At 43.8% G+C, this 20,775-nt stretch overlaps 1 protein-coding gene across 1 annotated transcript in view; it reads left to right on the top strand.

Annotated features, from left to right (window-relative positions):
- The window catches only part of SLC35E2B (solute carrier family 35 member E2B), a 198,245-nt gene that overhangs the window by 170,300 nt on the left and 7,170 nt on the right, over nt 1-20,775 (top strand). Inside the window, exons 7-8 of the mRNA XM_053690983.1 lie at nt 1,634-1,758; nt 1,855-1,929. Coding sequence (XP_053546958.1) covers nt 1,634-1,758; nt 1,855-1,929 — 200 coding nt within the window. The remainder of the gene's footprint in view (nt 1-1,633; nt 1,759-1,854; nt 1,930-20,775) is intronic.

Below are 20,775 nucleotides of genomic sequence, written 5' to 3'. Positions count from 1 at the left end.
CTTGGTATGCAGACCTGGTGGACATGTCATCTCTACCACCATGGACTCTGCCACTGCGACGGGACCTTCTAATTCAAGGTCTATTCAAGCATCCAAATCTACTTTCTCTGCAACTGACTGCTTGGAGATTGAACGCTTGATTTTATCAAAGCGGGATTTCTCTGAGTCGGTCATAGATACCTTGATTCAGGCTCGAAAGCCTGTCACCAGGAAAATCTATCATAAGATATGGCGTAAATATCTTTTTTGGTGCGAATCCAAAGGAAAAAGGATTGTCGGCTAGTTCCCTAAAGGGACAGATATCTGCTTTGTCTATCCTATTGCACAAGCGTCTGGCTGATGTCCCAGACGTTTGGGCTTTTTGTCAGGCTTTAGTTAGAATCAAGCCTGTGTTTAAACCTGTTGCTCTGCCATGGAGTCTAAATTTAGTTCTATCTTGGAAAGTTCTGTTTCTAGTTGCTATCTCTTCAGCTCGAAGAGTTTCTGAACTATCTGCATTACAATGCGACTCGCCTTATCTTGTTTTCCATGCTGATAAGGTGGTTTTGCGTACCAAACCTGGGTTCCTCCCTAAGGTTGTTTCTAACAGGAATATCAATCAGGAAATTGTTGTTCCTTCTCTGTGTCCTAATCCTTCTTCTAAGAAGGAACGTCTGTTGCACAACTTGGACGTGGTTCGTGCCTTGAAGTTTTATTTGCAAGCAACCAAAGATTTTCGCCAATCATCTTCTTTGTTGTCTATGCTGGAAAGCGTAGAGGTCAAAAGGCTACGTCTACCTCTTTCCTTTTGCCTGAAAAGCATCATCCGTTTGGCTTATGAGACTACTGGACAGCAGCCTCCTGAAAGAATTACAGCTCACTCCACTAGAGCGGTGGCTTCCACTTGGGCTTTTTAAAATGATGCTTCTGTTGAACAGATTTGTAAGGCTGCGACTTGGTCTTCTCTTCATGCCTTTTCCAAATTTTACAAATTTGATACTTTTGCTTCTTCGGAGGCTATTTTTGGGAGAAAGGTTTTGCAAGCAGTGGTGCCTTCCGTTTAGGTTCCTGTCTTGTCCCTCCCTTCATCCGTGTCCTAAAGCTTTGGTATTGGTATCCCACAAGTTAGGATGAATCCGTGGACTCGGTACATCTTGCAAAAGAAAACAAAATTTATGCTTACCTGATAAATTTCTTTCTTTTGTGATGTACCGAGTCCACGGCCCGCCCTGTCTATTCAAGACAGTATTTTTTTATGTAAACTTCAGTCACCTCTACACCTTATAGTTTCTCCTTTTCTTCCTTGGCCTTTGGTCGAATGACTGGATGGTGGAGTTAAGGGGGGAGCTATATAGACAGCTCTGCTGTGGTGCTCTCTTTGCTACTTCCTGTCAGGAAGGACAATATCCCACAAGTTAGGATGAATCCGCGGACTCGATACATCGCAAAAGAAAGAAATTTATCAGGTAAGCCTAAATTTTTTTTTTTTTTCTTGCAGCATTTAAAATGAAATAACATGCATATGTGTTTTTAGATATATATATATATATATATATATATATATATATATATATATATATATATATATATATATATATATTTATATTTGTGGCAGTTAAAATGTACATTTCTTAATTATTATTTTTTATTGCAGACCACCTGAACTACAGTTTTATACAAGTGCTGCAGCTGTGATCATGCTTATCCCTGCATGGATATTTCTTTTGGTAGGTAATGAGAATGACCTTGCTTACCATTATTTACAAACATGCGTAAAGGGTTAGTAGTCAAAATTAAAATTGTGCAAATCTGTCTGAATGATGAAAGCTTAAACTATTTACTTCTATTATCAAATTTGCTTCTTTCTCTTTGTAGCCATACCTGTTGATATGGAGCAGCAGTGCATGCTGGAAGCTAGTTGGTGGCTGCACAGATATGCAGGAGTGCATTGTGAGCCTACTTTTTCAACAAAGGATAAAAAGAGCACAAACCAAATCTGATAATAGAAAAAAACCCTCCAATTTACTTCTAACTTTCAATGAATTCAGTGCACATATAGTAAAAGACTGCATGTGTGTGCCTCCTGGTATATTAAAATAGGACACACCTTTTGATGTATCACTTTTATTACCCAATAGAGTAATTTATTATTGTTAATAGAAACAAACACAGAAATATATAGATTTAGATGGAATATAAGAACCATAGGCCCACAAATCTGCCCATATTTCCTTCTTAATACAGGGGAGAGTCCACAGCTGCATTCATAACTTGTGGAAAATACTGAACCTGGCCACCAGGAGGAGGCAAGGACACCCCAGCTAAAGGCTTAAATATCCCCCCCCCCCACTTCCCTCATACCCCAGTCATTCTTTGCCTTTCATTACAGGAGGTTGGCAGAGAAGTGTCAGAAGATTTCAGAGTAGTTCCTTATAGAGGTAGTACCCTTCGAGATGGAACTGGAGTTTTAAGTAGTCTTTTCAGCCTCTCAGTGAGAGCATTGATGAAAGTTAGTCTGGAGATGCAGGGAGAGTCTTTCTGTGAAACCATTCAGACTCATATTAACATCTCCTAAGCAATCAGCGTTGACGAGTTTCGCTTCCTGCTTTTCTTCACTCAATGTCAGAAGCACTGCTATAATCTGTCAAACTTGAAGGACCATGTTTCTGTTCCATGGCATAGATTCTGGTATTATGGTTTCATTTTTTTTATACACGTTATCGATAGAAGACAGGGTCACAGTGGGACTCCTTTTATCTGTATGTAATCAAGGGTTAATATCCCCTGAGGGGGATTATTGAATAGTGGGGTTATTTAAAGGGACAGTATACACTCATTTTCATATAACTGCATGTAATAGACACTACTATAAAGAATAATATGCACAGATACTGATATAAAAATCCAGTATAAAACTGTTTAAAAACTTACTTAGAAGCTGTCAGTTTGGCTCTGTTGAAAAGGTAGCTGGAAAGCCCACTGCAAGTGACAAATAAGACACTCCCCCCTCCCCCTTCTTTTGCATATGAAAAGACCCTTTACACAAACAGGAGCAAGCTGGAGTAGGTAGTCGAGCGTATTCACATAAAACTTTGGGGCTTGGTTAGGAGTCTGAAAATCAGAGCAATGTTATTTAAAAATAAGCAAAACTATACATTAATTTAAAAAAAAAAACTTTATGGGCTATATAAATAGATTATCTACAAAACATTCATGCAAAGAAAAAATGAGTGTATAATGTCCCTTTAATCATGTTTGTTATGTGATATTGACTGCTTTGTGTGTAAGACGTTCGGGCTCCTAGGCTGATACGGAACATACAGGTTAGAGAGCTGCGCTTTTTTCTTAGCAGGGGCGGTCCTGCATGATGCACTGTGTGACCGGGGATGGTCACGTTATTTTTCCTATTCCTGACCGTGTGTCAGCAGCAAGGAGTGATTTTCTGTATCTGTCTGGGTCATAGGAGGTGGTGAGTGCCCCAGCCATTGGGGATATAAGGTGCCAGTTGTTTTTATTTTTTTCTCTATAATTAGACTAATTATGGAGGATTCTGATATTTTAGAGGGGGATCCCTCTAATACTGAATTTGATACCTGTGTATATTGTGAGGAGGCTCGGGTAGTCCAGCCCTCTCAATTATGTTCCGTAACCTGCAACAGGGTGTTCTCATCAACCAATGTTGAGATGTTAGAAATCACTGAGCCGTCTGCCTCTGAGAATTCCTCGTCCCATGAGGTGTGTTCCCTACAATCTTCTGTTCCTACACATGCAGTTTCCCCGGGTACCGCTGCTCCTTCGCCTGAAGGGGCCTTTTTTCCACCAGAGGTTACTGTGAAGTTCCACATGGCCATCTCTACGGTCTTAGCGATTTTGCCTCTTCCTGCTACGTGCAAGCGAAGTGTTAATCCATGCACTCCTGCCCAGGGTCCGTCATGTAAATTGATGATTGTATCCGATCAGTCATCTGGGGATGCGGTTCCCTCTGAGGCTTCAGAGGTAGGACCTCCCAGGGTCGGGGTCTGTTGATTTAATTCCTCCGACTGAAGAGGATTTTGCATTTAGATTTAGAATGGCATGACAGTCGAATGTCCTCTAAATCAGATAGTGATCTTGATTAGACGAGTGGAGAAGGATGGAGTTCCTATTCTTTTATCGTCTACACATTTTAATTTTAAAATCCCAGTCCAGAGCTCTACAGGGGAGTTTGTGTTGTAGGACAGGCAGGAGGACCTGTTTTTTTTTTTTTTTTTGCACATTCTTTCTTGGCTATCACTTTTTGTGTGCTTGCCTATATTCTGTTATATCCGGTTAGGATAGTTTTTTTGTTTAAGAGCTCTTGGTTGTTGTAGAAACTCTTTTTCAGAAGAAGTTTCGTCATATAGGATGTTAGAAGCTGACATTGGTTGTCAGTATTTCTGGAGGCTTCCTATGGAAGCATCTCGATTCAGTTCGAGGTGATGTTCTCTCGACATTTTTGAGTCTGTTTTAGGTCATGGATTGTTCGCAGTCTTCTAGTAGAAGCAGGAATTTAAGAATTTTCAGTTTAATCCTCAAATTGCACTGACAGATATGTCTATTAATTTTCCTCTTTCCTTCTTCTTGAGAAAGGGAGTTGGTTCTAGCTATTCCGGCCCAGACTGAGCAAGTTCATCTAACCTTGATGTTTTAGGTTCTATCTTGTATGGGCGTTTGATTCTGGATCATATCGGTTCCAGGGGTCCTAGAGACCGGAGCTAGGCTAGACATCCTCCATTTCTGGGCAGTTTTTCTTCTTTTGTCTTGTCTTTCGGCAGAGAGAGAGAAGTTTTTTCAGGAGTACTTTTGCAGTGTTAGAGTATTTTCATTACACTATTTGTTTCAGCGTTCAGTATAGGGAGGGGTCTCCCATCCTATTTGGATTCCAGGGTACTCCAGCAGAACTTGATTTGTCTCCTTTTTGGGGAGAATATAAGTTCTCTTCCAGATTTGGTTCGGAAGCACTGCAGTTTCACTGTCGGAGGATATCTTTCCTTTTTTCTTCCTCTGGTGGTATTATCCGGTTCCTTTAGACCGTCTCTCCCAGTAATCTCGTTTCTGATCCTAAGTTTTCTGTTTGGGATCTGGGGTTTATTGGACTGTGACCTGGTTACAATAACAGTTCCCGAGGCTTGACGATGCCGGTTAATTTACCGTAGTATCGTCTGATAGTAGACTTTTATGGACTTTTTCTGTCTTCTTCGATCCTCAGAGATGGATCTAGACCAGAGTTTTCTGGTGAAGACGCCAGGTTGAATACCTGGATATTAATTTAGCCTTCCTAGCCCGGTAGGCTTTACCTTAAAGTTAGCCCCTTCAGGTTATACCTTTTTTAGACCTGCTTCAGTCCATCGCTAGCTTGGTGTTAGGGGGGTGATGTCTTGGGGTCCTTTTTGGACTTCATCCTTTTTGCCAGGCCTCCTCCCATCCGAGGTTCGGTGTAGGTTGAGGCAGTGCAGTGGAGATGTTTTGAATCTCTTTGCAGATTTTCTTGGACTACTTGTTGAGAGAATAGTTCTCTCATATCTTTGTCAAGACCTCCCTATCCTGTGGGACATTTTTCTTATCTCCATGGGCAGTTTGGACTTCGGTCACAGCCCGTCAGATTGGTGAGGGTGTGCCTAAAGGGGCCAGGATCTCTGGAGGTTTTCCTTCAAATGATATGTTGGACCTTCAGGCAAATCCTTTCTGCTCTAAAGGTTTAGTCTACTGGGTATGTTCCAGTGTAGGGATCTAGTCGGTCTTACTTTTGCTGGCTTGGATCTCCTTTGGAGATCGAGAGTCTCCCTAGCGTTGGGGGGTAGCATTTAGAGTTTGGTGGTGGGCAGAGGCCCACTGGGACTCGCTGTCAGCTACCCTCTTTGGGGCGGATTTTATCTAGAGATCTTTTTCTTCTCTGAATTGCAACTGGAAGGGGATGCCAAAAGAGAATCTTTGGACGTCCATCTTTATCCCAGTCTACCTATTGTGGGTTGTGGTTTAGGATCTAAAGGAAGAGCTAATTGCATACATTAGCAGTGCCTTGGAGGTTCATTACTTTTCTCCAACATAGGTGTGTCCGGTCCACGGCGTCATCCTTACTTGTGGGATATTCTCTTCCCCAACAGGAAATGGCAAAGAGCCCAGCAAAGCTGGTCACATGATCCCTCCTAGGCTCCGCCTACCCCAGTCATTCTCTTTGCCGTTGTACAGGCAACATCTCCACGGAGATGGCTTAGAGTTTTTTAGTGTTTAACTGTAGTTTTTATTATTCAATCAAGAGTTTGTTATTTTAAAATAGTGCTGGTATGTACTATTTACTCTGAAACAGAAAAGAGATGAAGATTTCTGTTTGTATGAGGAAAATGATTTTAGCAACCGTTACTAAAATCCATGGCTGTTCCACACAGGACTGTTGAGAGGAATTAACTTCAGTTGGGGGAACAGTGAGCAGTCTTTTGCTGCTTGAGGTATGACACATTCTAACAAGACGATGTAATGCTGGAAGCTGTCATTTTCCCTATGGGATCCGGTAAGCCATTTTTATTCACACAGTAAATAAGGGCTTCACAAGGGCTTATTAAGACTGTAGACATTTTCTGGGCTAAATCGATCATATTTACACATATTTAGCCTTGAGGAATCATTTAATCTGGGTATTTTTTGTAAAATAATATCGGCAGGCACTGTTTTAGACACTTTATTCTATTGGGGCTTTCCCTAATCATAGTCAGAGCCTCATTTTCGCGCCGGTATGGCGCACTTGTTTTTGAGAACAGCATGACATGCAGCTGCATGTGTGTGGAGCTCTGATACATAGAAAAGTCTTTCTGAAGGCATTATTTGGTATCGTATTCCCCTTTGGGCTTGGTTGGGTCTCAGCAAAGCAGATTCCAGGGACTGTAAAGGGGTTAAATATAAAAACGGCTCCGGTTCCGTTATTTTAAGGGTTAAAGCTTCCAAATTTGGTGTGCAATACTTTTAAGGCTTTAAGACACTGTGGTGAAATTTTGGTGAATTTTGAACAATTCCTTCATACTTTTTCGCAATTGCAGTAATAAAGTGTGTTCAGTTTAAAATTTAAAGTGACAGTAACGGTTTTATTTTAAAACGTTTTTTGTGCTTTGTTATCAAGTTTATGCCTGTTTAACATGTCTGAACTACCAGATAGATTGTGTTCTGACTGTGGGGAAGCCAAGGTTCCTTCTCATTTAAATAGATGTGATTTATGTCATAATAAATTTAGTAAAAATGATGCCCAAGATGATTCCTCAAGTGAGGGGAGTAAGCATGGTACTGCATCATCCCCTCCTTCGTCTACACCAGTTTTGCCCATACAGGAGGCCCCTAGTACATCTAGCGCGCCAATACTCCTTACTATGCAACAATTAACGGCTGTAATGGATAATTCTATCAAAAACATTTTAGCCAATATGCCCACTTATCAGCGAAAGCGCGACTGCTCTGTTTTAGAAAATACTGAAGAGCATGAGGCCGCTGATGATATTGTTTCTGAAGGGCCCCTACACCAGTCTGAGGGGGCCAGGGAGGTTTTGTCTGAGGGAGAAATTTCAGATTCAGGAAAAATTTCTCAACAAGCTGAACCTGATGTGATTACTTTTAAATTTAAGTTGGAACATCTCCGCGCTCTGCTTAAGGAGGTGTTATCCAATTTGGATGATTGTGATTATCTGGTCATTCCAGAAACACTATGTAAAATGGACAAGTTCCTAGAGGCCCCGGGGCCCCCCGAAGCTTTTCCTATACTCAAGCGGGTGGCGTACATTGTTAATAAAGAATGGGACAGGCCCGGTGTACCTTTCGTACCTTCCCCCATATTTAAAAAATTGTTTCCTATAGTCGACCCCAGAAAGGACTTATGGCAGACAGTCCCCAAGGTCGAGGGGGCGGTTTCTACTCTAAACAAGCGCACCACTATACCCATAGAAGATAGTTGTGCTTTCCAAGATCCTATGGATAAAAAATTAGAAGGTTTGCTAAAAAAGATGTTTGTTCAGCAAGGTTACCTTCTACAACCAATTGCATGCATTGTCCCTGTCACTACAGCCGCGTGTTTCTGGTGCGATGAGCTAGAAAAGGCGATTATTAGTAATTCTTCTTCTTATGAGGAGATTATGGACAGAATTCGTGCTCTTAAATTGGCTAATTCTTTCACCCTAGACGCCACCTTGCAATTGGCTAGGTTAGCGGCGAAAAATTCTGGGTTTGCTATTGTGGCGCGCAGAGCGCTTTGGTTAAAATCTTGGTCAGCGGATGCGTCTTCCAAGAACAAATTGTTTGACATTCCTTTCAAGGGGAAAACACTGTTTGGCCCTGACTTGAAAGAGTTTATCTCTGATATCACTGGGGGCAAGGGCCACGCCCTTCCTCAGAATAGGTCTTTCAAGGCCAAAAATAAACCTAATTTTCGTCCCTTTCGCAGAAACGGACCAGCCCCAAGTGCTACGTCCTCTAAGCAGGAGGGTAATACTTCTCAAGCCAATCCAGCCTGGAGACCAAGGCAAGGCTGGAACAAAGGAAAGCAGGCCAAGAAACCTGCCACTGCTCCCAAGACAGCATGAGATGCGGGCCCCCGATCCGGGACCGGATTTGGTGGGGGGCAGACTCTCTCTCTTCACTCAGGCTTGGGCAAGAGATGTTCTGGATCCTTGGGCGCTAGAAATAGTCTTCCAAGGTTATCTTCTGGAAGTGATTCATCCTGTTCCATTAAAAGAACGAGGGATGGGGTTCTACTCCAATCTGTTCGTAGTTCCCAAAAAAGAGGGAACGTTCAGACCAATCTTAGATCTCAAGATCCTAAACAAGTTTCTCAAGGTTCCATCGTCCAAAATGGAAACCATTCGAACAATCAATCCATCCAGAAAGGTTTGACCACGGTGGATTTAAAGGATGCGTATCTACATATTCCTGTCCACAAGGAACATCATCGGTTCCTAAGGTTCGCATTCCTGGACAAGCATTACCAGTTCGTGGCGCTTCCTTTCGGATTAGCCACTGTTCCAAGGATTTTCACAAAGGTACTAGGGTCCCTTCTGGCGGTGCTAAGACCAAGGGGCATTGCTGTAGTACCTTACTTGGACGACATTCTGATTCAAGCGTCGTCCCTTCCTCAAGCAAAGGCTCACACGGACATAGTCCTGGCCTTTCTCAGATCTCACGGATGGTAAGTGAACGTGGAAAAGAGTTCTCTATCTCCGTCGACAAGAGTTCCCTTCTTGGGAACAATAATAGACTCCTTAGAAATGAGGATTTTTCTGACAGAGACCAGAAAAACAAAACTTCTAAACTCTTGTCGGATACTTCCTTCCGTTCCTCTTCCTTCCATAGCACAGTGCATGGAAGTGATAGGTTTGATGGTAGCGGCAATGGACATAGTTCCTTTTGCGCGCATTCATCTAAGACCATTTCAATTGTGTATGCTCAGTCAGTGGATTGGGGACTATACAGACTTGTCTCCGAAGATACAAGTAAATCAGAGGACCAGAGACTCACTCCGTTGGTGGCTGTCCCTGGACAACCTGTCGCTAGGGGTGACCTCCCGCAGACCAGAGTGGGTCATTGTCACGACCGACGCCAGTCTGATGGGCTGGGGCGCGGTCTGGGGATCCCTGAAAGCTCAGGGTCTTTGGTCTCGGGAAGAATCTCTTCTACCGATAAATATTGGAACTGAGAGCGATATTCAATGCTCTCAAGGCTTGGCCTCAGCTAGCGAGGGCCAAGTTCATACGGTTTCAATCAGACAACATGACGACTGTTGCGTACATCAACCATCGGGGGGAACAAGGAGTTCCCTGGCGATGGAAGAAGTGACCAAAATCATTCAATGGGCGGAGACTCGCTCCTGCCACCTGTCTGCAATCCACATCCCAGGAGTGGAAACTTGGGAAGCGGATTTTCTGATTCGTCAGACATTGCATCCGGGGGTGTGGGAACTCCATCCGGAAATCTTTGCCCAAATCACTCAACTGTGGGGCATTCCAGACATGGATCTGATGGCCTCTCGTCAGAACTTCAAGGTTCCTTGCTACGGGTCCAGATCCAGGGATCCCAAGGCGACTCTAGTAGATGCACTAGTAGCACCTTGGACCTTCAACCTAGCTTATGTATTCCCGCCGTTTCCTCTCATCCCCAGGCTGGTAGCCAGGATCAATCAGGAGAGGGCGTAGGTGATCTTGATAGCTCCTGCGTAACCACGCAGGACTTGGTAGGCAGATCTGGTGAATATGTCATCGGCTTCACCATGGAAGCTACCTTTGAGACGAGACCTTCTTGTTCAAGGTCCGTTCGAACATCCGAATCTGGTCCTACTCCAGCTGACTGCTTGGAGATTGAACGCTTGATCTTATCAAAGCGAGGGTTCTCAGATTCTGTTATTGATACTCTTGTTCAGGCCAGAAAGCCTGTAACTAGAAAAATTTACCACAAAATATGGAAAAAATATATCTGTTGGTGTGAATCTAAAGGATTCCCTTGGGACAAGGTAAAGATTCCTAGGATTCTATCCTTTCTTCAAGAAGGATTGGAGAAAGGATTATCTGCAAGTTCCTTGAAGGGACAGATTTCTGCCTTGTCTGTGTTACTTCACAAAGAGCTGGCAGCTGTGCCAGATGTTCAAGCCTTTGTTCAGGCTCTGGTTAGAATCAAGCCTGTTTACAAACCTTTGACTCCTCCTTGGAGTCTCAACTTAGTTCTTTCAGTTCTTCAGGGGGTTCCGTTTGAACCCTTACATTCCGTTGATATTAAGTTATTATCTTGGAAAGTTTTGTTTTTGGCTGCAATTTCTTCCGCTAGAAGAGTTTCAGAATTATCTGCTCTGCAGTGTTCTCCTCCTTATCTGGTGTTCCATGCAGATAAGGTGGTTTTACGTACTAAACCTGGTTTTCTTCCAAAAGTTGTTTCTAACAAAAACATTAACCAGGAGATAGTCGTGCCTTCTTTGGGTCCGAAACCAGTTTCGAAGAAGGAACGTTTGTTGCACAATTTGGATGTTGTTCGCGCTCTAAAATTCTATTTAGATGCTACAAAGGATTTTAGACAAACATCTTCCTTGTTTGTTGTTTATTCTGGTAACAGGAGAGGTCAAAAAGCAACTTCTACCTCTCTCTCTTTTTGGATTAAAAGCATCATCAGATTGGCTTACGAGACTGCCGGACGGCAGCCTCCTGAAAGAATCACAGCTCATTCCACTAGGGCTGTGGCTTCCACATGGGCCTTCAAGAACGAGGCTTCTGTTGATCAGATATGTAGGGCAGCGACTTGGTCTTCACTGCACACTTTTACCAAATTTTACAAGTTTGATACTTTTGCTTCTTCTGAGGCTATTTTTTGGGAGAAAGGTTTTGCAAGCCGTGGTGCCTTCCATTTAGGTGACCTGATTTGCTCCCTCCCTTCATCCGTGTCCTAAAGCTTTGGTATTGGTTCCCACAAGTAAGGATGACGCCGTGGACCGGACACACCTATGTTGGAGAAAACAGAATTTATGTTTACCTGATAAATTACTTTCTCCAACGGTGTGTCCGGTCCACGGCCCGCCCTGGTTTTTTAATCAGGTCTGATGATTTATTTTCTTTAACTACAGTCACCACGGTATCATATGGTTTCTCCTATGCAAATATTCCTCCTTAACGTCGGTCGAATGACTGGGGTAGGCGGAGCCTAGGAGGGATCATGTGACCAGCTTTGCTGGGCTCTTTGCCATTTCCTGTTGGGGAAGAGAATATCCCACAAGTAAGGATGACGCCGTGGACCGGACACACCGTTGGAGAAAGTAATTTATCAGGTAAACATAAATTCTGTTTTTTCCCTTTTTCTGCCATATCACTCTTGCCTTGAGTGGTGGCTCAAATCTAACAGGGGTAGGCGTCAGTGATTCTGGCTGCTCCATTGAGGCTGCATAAATCGTGGTTCCTGTTTTCGTGGTTTGGCCTCCATAAAGTTTGTCCTTGTTGCAGGGATCTGCTGGAAGAGGGTCTCTCTCTTTACTTCCTTGAATCTTTGTTCTCTGCAACGGGTTGAGAGATGTCTCTTAGTCTTAGCTGATGAGACAGTTTTTCTAAAAGGTTATGGTCCTCTCCTTGAAGTGCGTAGCTGGTCCCTTGTCATCTATCTCAGGTGCGACGGACCCCTTCGGCCTGGTAGTATGTTGTTTGTCCTGGCTCTCTGTTGGGCCTGCCAGGACTTTTTCCTCCAGGATGATCTGGAGGAGGGCCTCTTGGCTAAGTTCCTTGTTGGGACAGTGTTGTGTTTTTTGTTTTGTTTTTGTCTGGCTCCAGAAGCTCGTTGAGTTTCTGGACGTACAATCTTTTTATTAGAACTTTGACTGTGGTCAGGAAGGCGTATAGTACTGATGCTCCTTCTTGGGATTTGGACTCTACTCTTATAGTTTTGCACCTGGCTCCCTTTGTACCTATGCATGATATTGTCTCTAGGTTGTTATCCTTCTATGTCTTTTTTTCTTACTTCTGCGAGCAGAATTCCCTGAATTACGGCCTTGCTTTGCGTCCCTCCTTTTTTGGGTGTTCCACGATAGTAGCTGCTCTGCAGACTTAATTTAGGATTTCTCCTAAGGTTGTGTCATATCGCATTTTCAGCTGAAGTTTTGGGTACATTTTTATCTCCTATTCCTTCTTCACGAAGGAAAGTTTTCTACTTAATATGGAGTAGTGCCTTAAGGATCTATCTTCAGGCTATGTAAGAATAGACAGTTGTGTCTGTTTATCTATCTGAGAAGCGTAAGGGTCAGAGGGCTCTTAGTCTTTATCTTTTTAGTAGAAGAATATCATACGCTTGAGTCATGACTCAGCGGGACGCTAGCCTCCTCAGAGGTTTACGGCTCAGTCTTTTCAAGCAGTGGCGTCCTCTTGGGCCTCTATGATGAGGCCTCTAGGGTTCCTTTTGGTGGGCAGACTATTCCGCCTTCCTTACATTCCTTTAAAAATGTTATTGAGTTTTTTTTTTTCTTCGGTGAAGCAGCCTTCAGGAGAAATGGTTTGCAGGCTGTAGTGCCCTCGGATGGGGGCCGCCTCTCTTTTTGCCCTCCCGTTAGCATTCAGTGTCCCCTGGAGCTTGGGTATAATTTTCCCACAAGTAACGAATGCAGCTGTGGACTCTCCCTGTATTAAGAAGGAGAACATAAATTATGCTTACCAGATAATTTCCTTTCCTTCTGTACAGGGAGATTTCACAGTTTCCGCCCGTGTTCTCTGTTGGATGGCCCTAAATTTTATCTTGTTCTTCTGGCACCTTTTTCACCCTGATATTTCTCCTACTGTTCCTGGTTCCCTCGGCAGAATGACTGGGGGATAAGGCAAGTGGTGGAGGTATTTAAGCCTTTGGCTGTGGGGTCTTTGCCTCCGCCTGGTGGCCAGGTTCAGTATTTCCTACAAGTAATGAATGCAGCTGTGGACTCCCTGTACAGAAGGAAAGGAAATTATCTGGTAAGCATAATTTTGCTTAATTAGTTTGTAGGGTAGCCTTATGCTTATCCCAGGCATTCTTAAAGCCTCCCTCAGGGCTCCATGTGTTATAAGTTTAGCGGACAAGCTTCTCAAATAACACTACACGCTAAGCCCGCCCCTTCTCTTGCTCAACCAATCTTGTGAGAGAAGGGCCTGTCAATACTCCAGAGCGACTGAGTTCAGGGTGATTTTACCACGTCATAGCTGGTTATGTGGAATAAGAAAATGATTTAAATGTGAAATAAACACTGTTAAAAAGGTTTTGTTTTATTTTTTTAGATTTTATTAATGTTATGTTAACATTGAACTAGAAGTGATGTGCTATAATATATAATCAATGCATCCCATCCATTTTGCTTTAAGATTATAAAAACCTACACCACCCTTGCATATTATGACTATTGTAAGGTATTTGGTTCATGACATGCTAATACAGATAAAAGGACATTAAACACCGCTTTTGTGAACATTGGTGTTTGTCACATGTTCCCCAGAGAACCCAAAAAGCATATTTTATAGCCTGTAAATTTAATAACATTTTGAAAATCTAGATTTATATTTCCTTCTTAATATGAGGAGAGTCCACGGCATCATTCCTTACTTTTGGGAAATACTGAACCTGGCCACCAGGAGGAGGCAAAGACACTGCAGCCAAAGGCTTAAATACTCCCCTTTACTTCCCTCATATCCCAGTCATGCTTTGCCTTTCGTCAAAGGAGGTTGGCAGAGAAGTGTCAGAAGATTCAGAGTAGTTCCTTATGAAGGGTATCTTCCCTTCGAAATAGGACTGGAGTTTTAAGTAGTCTTGTCAGCCTCTTAGTGAGAGCATTGACAAATGTCAGAGTCAAGAGATGCAGGGAAGAGTCTTTCCGTGACCGCATCCAGACTCGTTTTAAGAGCTCCTAAGCAATCAGTGTTGACGAGTTTCACTGCCTGCTTCCATCACTCAAGTCCATGTCAAGAGTGATGCTACAAGACTGTGAAACTTGAAAGGCTGTGTTTCTGTTCCAAGGCATAGATTCCGGTAAGATTGTTTAATTTTTTTTACACATAACGCAAGAAGACAGGGTCACAGTGTAGCTCCTTTTATCTGTATGGAATCAAGGGTTAATATCTCCAGAGGGGGATTATTGAACAGTGGAGATTAATCACATAAGTTTATTTGATTATGCTGCGGCATGTGTGAGATGAGGCTCAGGCAGATGTTGGAACGTACAGGGATTTTTACTTTTGTTTTGGGAGCTGCGCAGCCTGAAAGGCTTGGCACGCTTTTTTGCTATTATAGCAGGGGCGGTCCTGCATTGCGCACCATGTGACCGGGTGTGGTCACACTTATTTCCTCTTTCCTGATCTTGCGGTTTACCGGAGAAGCGGTTTCTCTGTTTGGCCTGGGTCATAGGAGGTGGTGAGTGCCCCAGCCATTGGGGGTATAAAGGTGACGTTTTTTTCTTATTATTCAATAGTCTGCTTTGAAGGGCAAGCTATGGAGGATTCTGATGCGTTAGAGGGTACTCCCTCTTTACCTAAGTCTAATACCTGTCTATATTGTGAGGAGGCCGCGGTATACCCATCCGTTCAACTATGTTCCACATGCCTTGATAAAGTAATCATGTCAAAGAAGGCTAATATGTTTGATACCACTGAGCAGTCTACCTCTGAGGAGTCTCCGTCCCCTAAGGTGCGCACCCTACAGTCATCTCCTAATACACATGCAGCTTTCCGTAGCACTCCTAATCCTCAATCTGGAGGGGGGTTTTTACCACCAGACTTTACTGAGCAGTTGCAAATGGCAGTGTCTGCTGCCTTTAATGCTTAACCTTGCCCTGCTAAGTGCAAGGTTAAATATTGCTATCCTTCCCAGGGGTCATCTACTAGCTTATTGGATTTATCTGATACAAGATTATCCGATGATGAAGGCGCCTCTGATACTTCAGAGGGAGCTCTTTCTGGGTCGGAATCTGCTGCCTCTAAACCTGACTTTAGATTTAGGATTGAGCATTTACGCTTTCTGTTGAAGGAAGTTTGTTATGTTAGAGGTTCCAGAGCCCAAATTGCCAAAGAAACCTTTGATTCCTAAATTGCCTAAGAAACCTTTGATTCCTAAATTAGATAAGGTCTACGAGGACAGGGTTGTACCACAAACTTTCCCAGGTCCCATAAAGATGGCAAACATTATTAAGAATGAATCGGAAAGGATTGGTTCTTCATTTTCCCCTTCTTCCTTTAAGAAATTGTTCCCGGTCCCAGACTCTCAATTGGAGTTGTGGGGTTCCATCCCAAGGTGAATGGCGCTATCTCCACGCTTGCTAAACGCACTACAATCCCGCTTGAGGATAGTTCGTTTAAAGTGCCAATGGATAAGAAGATAAAAACTGTTAAGAAAGATGTTTTAACATACGGGATATTTGTTTCAACCGGCAGCTGCTGTTGCTGCGGTTGCTGGAGCGGCTACCTACTGGTGCGACTCCTTATTTGAGTTGATCGAGGTGGAGGGTCCCCTCGATGTGATCCAGGATAGAATTAAGGCCTTAATTGTGGCTAATTCTTTTATTTGCAAATTATTCGCTTGAATGCTAAGGCTTCAGGTTTTTCTGTTCAAGCCCATAGGGCACTCTGGCTGAAGTCCTGTTCTGCAGACATGACTTCTAAGTCCAGACTTCTTTCCCTCCCCTTTTAAGGGGACTTGGAAACCGGCTCAGTCCTGGAATAAATCCAAGCAGAGCAAGAAGTCTGCCAAGACAGTTGGCATGAAGTGGGGCCCCCTATCTGGCTCTAGATCATGTTAGGTGGTAGACTGTCACTCTTTTGAGACGTTTGGTTTGGGAACGTACAAGACCTGGGGTCCTGGAGGTCATCGCTCAGGGATACAAAATAGGTTTCAAGTCTCATCCATCCAGGGGCAGATTCCTCCTATCAAACCTGTCTTCAAGGCCAGAAAAGAGAGAAGCCTTTCTGGGGTGTGTGAGGAATCTCTCCTTCCTAGGAGTCATTGTCCCGGTACCTCCTTACAGAGATCTGGGGTACTATTCAAACCTTTTCTCCAACATAGGTGTGTCCGGTCCACGGCGTCATCCTTACTTGTGGGATATTCTCTTCCCCAACAGGAAATGGCAAAGAGCCCAGCAAAGCTGGTCACATGATCCCTCCTAGGCTCCGCCTTCCCCAGTCATTCTCTTTGCCGTTGTACAGGCAACATCTCCACGGAGATGGCTTAGAGTTTTTTGGTGTTTAAATTTGTTCAGCAAGGTTACCTTCTACAACCAATTTCATGCATGGTTCCTGTCACTACAGCAGCGTGTTTCTGGTTCGATGAACTAGAAAAGTCGCTCAATAAAGATTCTTCTTATGAGGAGATTATGGACAGAATTCATGCTCTCAAATTGGCTAACTCTTTTACTTTAGACGCCACTTTGCAATTGGCTAGATTAGCGGCGAAAAATTCAGGGTTTGCTATTGTGGCGCGCAGAGTGCTTTGGCTAAAATCTTGGTCAGCGGATGCGTCTTCCAAGAACAAATTGCTTAACATACCTTTCAAGGGGAAAACGCTGTTTGGCCCTGACTTGAAAGAGATTATTTCTGATATCACTGGGGGTAAGGGCCACGCCCTTCCTCAGGATAGGTCTTTCAAGGCTAAAAATAAACCAAATTTTCGTCCCTTTCGCAGAAACGGACCAGCCCCAAGTGCTACATCCTCTAAGCAAGAGGGTAATACTTCTCAAACCAAGCCAGCCTGGAGGCCAATGCAAGGCTGGAACAAAGGTAAGCAGGCCAAGAAACCTGCCACTGCTACCAAGACAGCATGAGATGTTGGCCCCCGATCCGGGACCGGATCTGGTGGGGGGCAGACTTTCTCTCTTCGCTCAGGCTTGGGCAAGAGATGTTCTGGATCCTTGGGCGCTAGAAATAGTCTCCCAAGGTTATCTTCTGGAATTCAAGGAGCTTCCCCCAAGGGGGAGGTTCCACAGGTCTCAATTGTCTTCAGACCACATAAAAAGACAGGCATTCTTACATTGTGTAGAAGACCTGTTAAAAATGGGAGTGATTCATCCTGTTCCATTAGGAGAACAAGGGATGGGATTCTACTCCAATCTGTTCATAGTTCCCAAAAAAGAGGGAACATTCAGACCAATCTTAGATCTCAAGATCCTAAACAACTTTCTCAAGGTTCCATCGTTCAAAATGGAAACCATTCGGACAATTCTTCCTTCCATCCAGGAAGGTCAATTCATGACCACGGTGGATTTAAAGGATGCGTATCTACATATTCCTATCCACAAGGAACATCATCGGTTCCTAAGGTTCGCCTTTCTGGACAAGCATTACCAGTTTGTGGCACTTCCATTCGGATTAGCCACTGCTCCAAGAATTTTCACAAAGGTACTAGGGTCCCTTCTAGCGGTGCTACGACCAAGGGGCATTGCAGTAGTACCTTACTTGGACGACATACTGATTCAAGCGTCGTCCCTACCACAAGCAAAGGCTCATACGGACATTGTCCTGGCCTTTCTCAGATCTCACGGGTGGAAAGTGAACGTAGAAAAAAGTTCTCTATCTCCGTCAACAAGAGTTCCCTTCTTGGGAACAATAATAGACTCCTTAGAAATGAGGATTTTTCTGACAGAGGCCAGAAAATCAAAACTTCTAAGCTCTTGTCAAGTACTTCATTCTGTTCCTCTTCCTTCCATAGCGCAGTGCATGGAAGTAATAGGTTTGATGGTCGCGGCAATGGACATAGTTCCTTTTGCGCGAATTCATCTGAGACCCTTACAACTGTGCATGCTCAGTCAGTGGAATGGGGATTATACAGACTTGTCTCCGACGATACAAGTAGATCAGAGGACCAGAGATTCACTCAATTGGTGGCTGACCCTGGACAACCTGTCACAGGGGATGAGCTTCCGCAGACCAGAGTGGGTCATTGTCACGACCGACGCCAGTCTGGGGGGCTGGGGCGCGGTCTGGGAACTCCTGAAAGCTCAGGGTCTTTGGTCTCGGGAAGAATCTCTTCTCCCGATAAATATTCTGGAACTGAGAGCGATATTCAATGCTCTCAAGGCTTGGCCTCAGCTAGCAAAGGCCAAATTCATACGGTTTCAATCAGACAACATGACGACTGTTGCGTATATCAACCATCAGGGGGGAACAAGGAGTTCCCTGGCGATGGAAGAAGTGACCAAAATCATTCAATGGGCGGAGACTCACTCCTGCCACTTGTCTGCAATCCACATCCCAGGAGTGGAAAATTGGGAAGCGGATTTTCTGAGTCGTCAGACCTTCCATCCGGGGGAGTGGGAACTCCATCCGGAAATCTTTGCCCAAATTACTCAATTGTGGGGCATTCCAGACATGGATCTGATGGCCTCTCGTCAGAACTTCAAGGTTCCTTGCTACGGGTCCAGATCCAGGGATCCCAAGGCGACTCTAGTAGATGCACTAGTAGCACCTTGGACCTTCAACCTAGCTTATGTATTCCCACCGTTTCCTCTCATCCCCAGGCTGGTAGCCAGGATCAATCAGGAGAGGGCATCGGTGATTTTGATAGCTCCTGCGTGGCCACGCAGGACTTGGTATACAGACCTGGTGAATATGTCATCGGCTCCACCATGGAAGCTACCTTTGAGACAGGACCTTCTTGTTCAAGGTCCGTTCGAACATCCGAATCTGGCCTCACTCCAACTGACTGCTTGGAGATTGAACGCTTGATTTTATCAAAGCGAGGGTTCTCAGATTCTGTCATTGATACTCTTGTTCAGGCCAGAAAGCCTGTAACTAGAAAAATCTACCATAAAATATGGAAAAAATATATCTGTTGGTGTGAATCTAAAGGATTCCCATGGAACAAGATAAAAATTCCTAAGATTCTATCCTTTCTTCAAGAAGGTTTGGAGAAAGGATTATCTGCAAGTTCTTTGAAGGGACAGATTTCTGCTTTATCTGTTTTACTTCACAAAAAGCTGGCGGCTGTGCCAGATGTTCAAGCTTTTGTTCAGGCTCTGGTTAGAATCAAGCCTGTTTACAAACCTTTGACTCCTCCTTGGAGTCTCAATTTAGTTCTTTCAGTTCTTCAGGGGGTTCCGTTTGAACCCTTACATTCCGTAGATATTAAGTTATTATCTTGGAAAGTTTTGTTTTTGGTTGCAATTTCTTCTGCTAGAAGAGTTTCAGAGTTATCTGCTCTGCAGTGTTCTCCTCCTTATCTGGTGTTCCATGCAGATAAGGTGGTTTTGCGTACTAAACCTGGTTTTCTTCCGAAAGTTGTTTCTAACAAAAACATTAACCAGGAGATAGTCGTGCCTTCTTTGTGTCCGAATCCAGTTTCAAAGAAGGAACGTTTGTTGCACAATTTGGATGTAGTTCGTGCTCTAAAATTCTATTTAGATGCTACAAAGGATTTCAGACAAACATCTTCCTTGTTTGTTGTTTATTCTGGTAAAAGGAGAGGTCAAAAAGCAACTTCTACCTCTCTCTCTTTTTGGCTTAAAAGCATCATCAGATTGGCTTATGAGACTGCCGGACGGCAGCCTCCTGAAAGAATCACAGCTCATTCCACTAGGGCCGTGGCTTCCACATGGGCCTTCAAGAACGAGGCTTCTGTTGATCAGATATGTAAGGCAGCGACTTGGTCTTCACTGCACACTTTTACTAAATTTTACAAATTTGATACTTTTGCTTCTTCTGAGGCTATTTTTGGGAGAAAGGTTTTGCAAGCCGTGGTGCCTTCCATCTAGGTGACCTGATTTGCTCCCTCCCATCATCCGTGTCCTAAAGCTTTGGTATTGGTTCCCACAAGTAAGGATGACGCCGTGGACCGGACACACCTATGTTGGAGAAAACAGAATTTATGTTTACCTGATAAATTACTTTCTCCAACGGTGTGTCCGGTCCACGGCCCGCCCTGGTTTTTTAATCAGGTCTGATAATTTATTTTCTTTAACTACAGTCACCACGGTATCATATGATTTCTCCTATGCAAATATTCCTCCTTTACGTCGGTGGAATGACTGGGGAAGGCGGAGCCTAGGAGGGATCATGTGACCAGCTTTGCTGGGCTCTTTGCCATTTCCTGTTGTGGAAGAGAATATCCCACAAGTAAGGATGACGCCGTGGACCGGACACACCGTTGGAGAAAGTAATTTATCAGGTAAACATAAATTCTGTTTTTTGTGGTCCCAAAGAAGGAGGCAACTTTCCGCACAATTCTTGACCTAAAGTGCTTAAATTCCTATCTGTCCACTCGTTCAAGATGGCGAAGATAAGGTCCATCCTTCCCTTAGTTCAGGAGGACAGTTCATGACCACTATAGATCTGAAGGATGCTTACCTTC

The sequence above is a fragment of the Bombina bombina genome, chromosome 8, assembly GCF_027579735.1.
Source record: "Bombina bombina isolate aBomBom1 chromosome 8, aBomBom1.pri, whole genome shotgun sequence".
NCBI lineage: Eukaryota > Metazoa > Chordata > Amphibia > Anura > Bombinatoridae > Bombina > Bombina bombina.
The sequence above is the reverse complement of the archived record's forward strand: the minus strand, read 5'-3'. Positions and strand labels throughout refer to the sequence as shown.